General features: G+C 39.2%; 1 protein-coding gene across 2 annotated transcripts in view; it reads left to right on the top strand.

The window, feature by feature from the left end:
• LOC115225360 (toll-like receptor 1) overlaps positions 1–6427 on the top strand; it is a 14292-nt gene extending 7865 nt beyond the window's left edge. For both annotated transcript variants that reach the window (XM_036514415.1, XM_029796310.2), the window contains exon 2: positions 3571–6427. In XM_036514415.1, coding sequence (XP_036370308.1) covers positions 4094–6205 — 2112 coding nt within the window. In that variant the 5' untranslated portion in view covers positions 3571–4093 and the 3' untranslated portion in view covers positions 6206–6427. The remainder of the gene's footprint in view (positions 1–3570) is intronic.
• The last annotated feature ends 341 nt before the right edge of the window (positions 6428–6768 follow it).

Consider the following 6768-nt stretch of genomic DNA (forward strand, 5'->3'; position numbering starts at 1 on the left):
AAGTAGTGGTGATCACAAGAGGAAGGTGTACATGCATGTGTATGTGAGAGCATGTGTGTGTGCGTGGTGGGGGTGTGGGAGTGGAATGTGTGGGAGATGGGATGTATAGGGATGGTGGGGTTATACATACATACACACACATATACATATATATGTACCCATACACACACACACACATATATATATATATATGTAGTAAAAGAGTATATATGTGTGCAAAATTTTAAATTTTGGTGGAGGGGAGAATATATATATGTATACCTCATAGGTACAGGAGTGGCTGTGTGGTAAATAGCTTGATTACCAACCACATGGTGCCGGGTTCAGTCCCACTGCGTGGCACCTTGGGCAAGTGTCTTCAACTATAGCCTCGGGCTGACCAAAGCCTTGTGAGTGGATTTGGTAGACGGAAACTGAAAGAAACCCGTCATATATGTATATATATATATATATATATATGTGTGTGGTGTGTGTATGTTTGTGTGTCTGTGTTTGTCCCCCTAGCATTGCTTGACAACCGATGCTGGTGTGTTTATGTCCCCGTCACTTAGCGGTTTGGCAAAAGACACCGATAGAATAAGTACTGGGCTTACAAAGAATAAGTCCCGGGGTCGAGTTGCTTGACTAAAGGCGGTGCTCCAGCATGGCCGCAGTCAAATGACTGAAACAAGTAAAAGAGTAAAGAGTATATATATTGCGAAAGCCTGTTGAGGCAAGTGAAATCAAAATCAAATTCGATGACCGGCATCTGTACTAGCGGAGTGCAAAGAGCACCATACAAGTGTGATCGTTGACGGAGCGGCTAACTGGCTTCCATGCCCGTGGCACATAAAAGGAACCATTCGAGTGTGATTGTGACCAGCATCGCCTTACTGGCACTTGTGCCCGTGCTAGTAGGGTGCTAAGAGCACCATTCGAGTGGGATTGTTACCAGTATCACCTTACTGGCACCTGTGCTGTTGGCATGTGTAAAAAATTTGAGTGAGGTCATTGCCAGTACTGCTTGACTGGCTCCTGTGCCGCCGGTGGCACATAAAAAGAACCCACTACACTCTCAGAGTGGTTGGCGTTAGGAAGGGCATCCAGCTGTAGAAACTCTACCAGATCAAGATTGGAGCCTGGTGCATTCATCTGGTTTGCCAGCCCTCAGTCAAAATCGTCCAATCCATGCTAACATGGGTTATATATAATATATATATATATGGTATACATACCATATATGTAAAGAGTATACATACATATATATGTTATTAATAACAGCTAGAAGAAGCTGCTTCTTTTCCAGTCACCTAAGTGAATGGAGCTTGACCAGAAGAAATAGATGTCATCAGACATCAGTGGTCATTGAATGTTTTGTCCCTGAACCATAACACCCTACAGTTTGTGTGTCAGCAGTTATGGCAAAATCACTGCTTATCTATTCCTGGCTTCCAGCTTAATTCTTTTCTCTTGCTCTGTAACCAGCAAGTGGCTCTTCACACACGCATCTTTTGACTGCCCACTGGGGTCCTTTGGTATCACTTCTATTTCATATACCAAAATCTCTGTGTTCCAGTAAGCCATTAAGGGGACATGAGGTGTTGCCTCTGCATGAGACTGTCCAGTCTATATCCATTCTGGCCCCTAGAAATGGCTTAGGCATTATCTTTACATAAAGCAAAATTCATTGACAAGAATTTCTTACTTAGAATGTCTAGTATAAAGAGGCCTCTGAGATCACAGATATCTATGCTGTTTATGGTTGTCCTGCTCATTTTTCTGTAACCTGGTGTAGCTGCTGTGATCTTGGTTTTTAGGGCATCCAGAGTGTGAGCTACCAGAACTTGGTGATCAGCTTTTTGTAGTTCAGACATGGCTTGGTGGCAGGCGTGGAGCCTTCTGTTGTTGAATCAAAAGCTGGGTGGATGCTGCCTTTCCTGCACAGTGATGGGGATAGAAGACCACCTGCAGCCTTCTACAACTCCTGTTTAAACACCGACAGGCTATGATTTATACCTACCAACCACAACTTGGGTCAATGTATCTGTGTGAAAGTGGCAGAGGGGATTCGCAAATTTGGGTGAGTAACCAAACTTCCTGAGAACATCCCACAAATGTTCCTTGATTAGTGTCAAAGTCTTTTGGCATATTCACAAATACAATGAATAAGTTTTAATGTTCCTCCCTGAATCTGCCTTGTAGTAAAATCATGTCCTGTCTGCTTTGACCACTGCCAAATTTGTCCAGTAACTCAAGTATGATGTTTTCTGGTAATGACTAGGCCAGTCTTTTGAGTATAGCTTTGGACAGAACCTTCTCAGAAATGATCAGGGATGTTGAAACCCTACTGTTGGAACAAGTATTCACACACATTTATGAATGTACATAAATGCACACTTACAAATACATGTACACATGCTTACAACATATATGTGTATATATATATATATATAATCAAATCAAATCAAAATAGATGAACATCAATGGAATTTGTATCTATGTGGTACCAGTGCCGGTGGCACATAAGAAAACCATCCGAACATGACCGTAGCCAGTACCGCATCGACTGGCCTCCGTGCTGAGGGCACGTAACAAACACCATCCGAGCGTGGCCGTTCGCCAGCCTCGTCTGGCACCTGTGTCGGTGGCACATAAAAACACCATCCAAGCGTGGCCGTCTGCCAGCCTCGTCTGGCACCTGTGTCGGTGGCACATAAAATCACCCACTACACTCTCGGAGTGGTTGGCGTTAGGAAGGGCATCCAGCTGTAGAAACACTGCCAGATCTGACTGGCCTGGTGTAGCCTTCGAGCTTGCCAGACCCCAGTTGAACCGTCCAACCCATGCTAGCATGGAAAGCGGACGTTAAATGATGATGATGATGATGATGATGATGATATTGGGTTGTCCTGAAAGTTTGTGCCGATTTATAGTAGCTTACCTTTCGACTTATTTTAGTACATGGTTGAGTCCATAAAATAGGATTTGACTACACCTCCATTTAGAGCACAGTTTAAGCTATCTTTTCATGGAAGAAGGTTTATGTTCCTATAACCTGTGTTAATTCTGTAACCCTTTAAAATGAAAATAAGAAAGTTCATTTTCGGCACTTGATGCTTTGGGAACCAGACAAAAATTGCTGCAGCTCGGCTGGGATTTGTTACCCCACCCTCCATATTCACCAGATATTGCTCCTTCGGATTTCCACTTATTCAGGTCTCTGCAGAATAGTCTTAATGGTAAAAATTTCAATTCCTTGGATGACGTAAAAAGATTCCTTGATGAATTCTTTGCCATAAAACCACCTCAATTCTGGGAAAAGGGTATTTTCAAGTTAAAGGAAAGATGGAGACGCACTGTGCAACAAAATGGTTCATATTTGGTTGATTAAAAATGTAATGGCAAGTATTTATTGACCTTTTTCTTCCCTTTAAAAATCAGCAGGAACTTTCTGGACAACCCAATATATATACACACACATACACACACACTTTGAAATATACTTACACACACACACACACACACACACACAAATACACACATAAACCTCACAGTCTACTGATTCATTGTACCCTTTTTTTCTTTTTCCAGATTTCCTGTTGCTGCCCTTATATATAGCTCCAGGTCCGTCCAGTTGCAGTAGGCAGAAAGCATTTTCAGCTTTGACCTCCATCTCACCTGTTTAGGACAGGTATGTAGTCTTATGGGGAAATTTCAGATTCCAAGGAAACTGGTTCCAGTCCATATTGAAACAAGAATTAATTCATAGGAAGGCTTGTGGAAGATTTAAAAAAAAATTTTAATTACCACCATCAGGAGTGACTAATTGAATGATTCAGAACCATTTTAATTCATCAGAAAGAGTAAAAGACTGAGAGATTAAATGATTGTCACTTGGGCAGAAAGTTGCCAACCAAAGGATCACTAATCTATCTTTATTTAAGATAGTAGCATTTGTTTAAGATAATAGTATTGAAAGTAATTTAGCTGCTATTTCTTGTGGATTGAGTGACTGCATGGAGGCTCCTTTGGATGCTGTTGTTGTCATTGTTATCATCTGTGTCACCTCTACATTAACTCAACCTATGTTTAAAAAGCCTGACTGCAGAGTGTAATGTTTAATCAGGAACTGAGAAAATATACCCGATTCTTCGACCATTCTACGTATCTCATTGAATTTCCACTGTTGTTATTGTTGTTGTCATTGTTGTTGCTACCTTTATCATTGTCAGCATCTCTGCCCAATTGTACGTGTGTCCACACTTCCTGCAGCTGTATAACCAAAACTTATGTTCCTCAATTACCACAGAACATCACAAGTATCATTTTTAAGGACTCTAATTTTAGACTGACTAAGGAATTCATGGTGAATATTTCAAGCTTGTCTCTTGTTTCGCTGAAGTTTGAAAACACATATATTTTCTCATCTAATAGTTCGGCTTTCGAAAATTTTACAACACTAAGTATTCTTGAATTCTTTGTGTGTTATTTTCAGCCCAGAATTTTGTACACAGCCTTAGCCAATGCTAAACAGCTGACCAAGTTATACATCATTTCAGCAAAAATTAAGGAGCTGTCTGAGTATTTCTTTGAGAATTTGCGTCAGACCCAGTTGACTCATTTGTCTTTGAAACGCTGTGGTTTTGATACTTTCAACGGCACACTGTTTTCAACTCTGAAATACTTGCGGGATTTAGACTTTTCTGAAAATTTTGTCAAGACTGCCATTTGGGGCATTAATCTGTCATTGAACGTCTTGAAAATTCCCCATAGCAGTGTTCAGCATTTGCCTGCTTTTGTTAGTTCCAGAGGTGAGTCTTACTATCCAAATTTAACACATTTGGAAATTGGTGTCGAAAGAATTCCTCATTTGAATGAGACTACATGCAAGGGACTGCAGCATCTGCAACATTTGTACATTTGGTGCGATCAATTAGAAAAGATCAATTCCTTGTTCAACCCCATTCAAAATCTTCAAGCATTTCATCTTAGAGCTTCTTTATTTAGCCATCAGCCAAAACTTAGTATTACAAGTTCAAATTTTCGAAGCAAAACCCTTCAAAATCTAACTCTGGAAAATGTGCGTGTTTTTGCAGATAGCCAGATAGATTTGTTTCACTATTTTCCAAGCCTCATCAACCTTCAGTTAATTGGAACTGTTTTGTTAAGTGACCCTATATCAATCAACCAATCACTGGCCTTTCTTCCAAATTTAGTTACTTTGCAAATAAGTTTCTCCAATCTGAAAATCATTCCAAAAGTTATATGCAACATGGTTTACTTAACTTCTTTAAACTTGAAAGGCAACAGAATCCTGTGGTGGAATGATACCGATTGCTCCGTCATGAAGAAACTAAACTTTCTCTCTTTCTCAGAAAACAGTATAAGTATTGTAGAGGATAAAACCTTTTCCCCCTTACTTATTGACAACAAAAATCTCAGATGGGATTTGTCTGTTAACCCTTTCTTGTGTATCTGTGAAAATGCCTGGTTTAAGAGCTGGCTAGAAAAGAACCACCAACAGTTCTTATACTATCCTAAAGACTTCAAATGTGAAACTCCAGCAGAACTGCGAGGTAAACGACTGTCAGATATCGACCTTGGAAACAACGTATGTGGAGTCAGTGTTATACCATCAGTTGGGATCACTATTGGAATTGTGTTGGGCTCACTGATGTTTGTGTTTGTAGTGGTTGCCAGCATCTCATACTACAAGAGATGGGCTTTGCGCTACATCTGTTACTTGCTCAAGTCTCGCAAGAAGCAGGAAAGAAGCCAACAAGATGAGAAAAGTTATGTGTATGATGCATTCATCTGCTATCATAACAGTGACAGTAAATACCTTCTGGAAAAGCTGCAACCAAAACTAGAAGTGGAAAATAACTTTCAGTTGTGCATCCATGATCGAGATTTCATTCCAGGATGGGACATTGTTGATAATATTGTTGAAAGTATTGAGAAGAGTCACAAGATTGTGCTGCTTCTCTCAAACAACTTTGCCCTCAGCGAGTGGTGCCAGTTTGAATCGACAATGGCTCAGCAGCGACTCTTCGGTGAGAAAAAGAACACTTTGATCCCAATCCTTCTTGAACCAATCAAAATTAAAAATCAAACATCCCGGCTAACCATTCTCTTGAAGGAAAAGACCTACCTAGAATGGACAGATGACAAAAATGGTCAAAAGTTGTTTTGGGCACGTCTTTTAAATACCATGAGGGGTTCTTGAGTGTCGTTGAAACATAACAAAAGAATCATAAGGATTTAACCATTTCTGTGCCATTTTTGATGGTGAAATTTTCAATGCATAACATTTTAATGGTAACAATTTAACACAGGACATTATAGCTGTGATAAAGTCTAATGTTTTTCTGACATGTAAATCTTTAAAATCATAGGTTGATAATGAAAACCAGTGGCAAAAGACCTCCACACCAAATCTTAATACAAAAAATACAAAAAAATTACCAGCAAACATTTTCTCAGAATAAAGATTTTAATACTGAACATTTTGATGGCCAAGAATTTAACATGCACCATCTTAATATTCTGAAGGTAAAACTTGTAATGGTATGAAGACTTACAAAAATAATACAAAAAAGAAATTTTTTACTAGCAAAAAATTTACCAGTTTAATGGATATTTTTAAATGTGAAAATTTAAAGGTAAAATATTTATTGTAAACAACCTGATACAAGGAATTTTAAAGGACATTTTGTCTTTTGTCAGGAAGAACGTTACTATTTTAATGCAGAATGTTCCTAATGGCAACATAATATATATATATATATA

Source organism: Octopus sinensis, linkage group LG27, assembly GCF_006345805.1.
Source record: "Octopus sinensis linkage group LG27, ASM634580v1, whole genome shotgun sequence".
In the NCBI taxonomy this organism is placed as follows: Eukaryota; Metazoa; Mollusca; class Cephalopoda; order Octopoda; family Octopodidae; genus Octopus; species Octopus sinensis.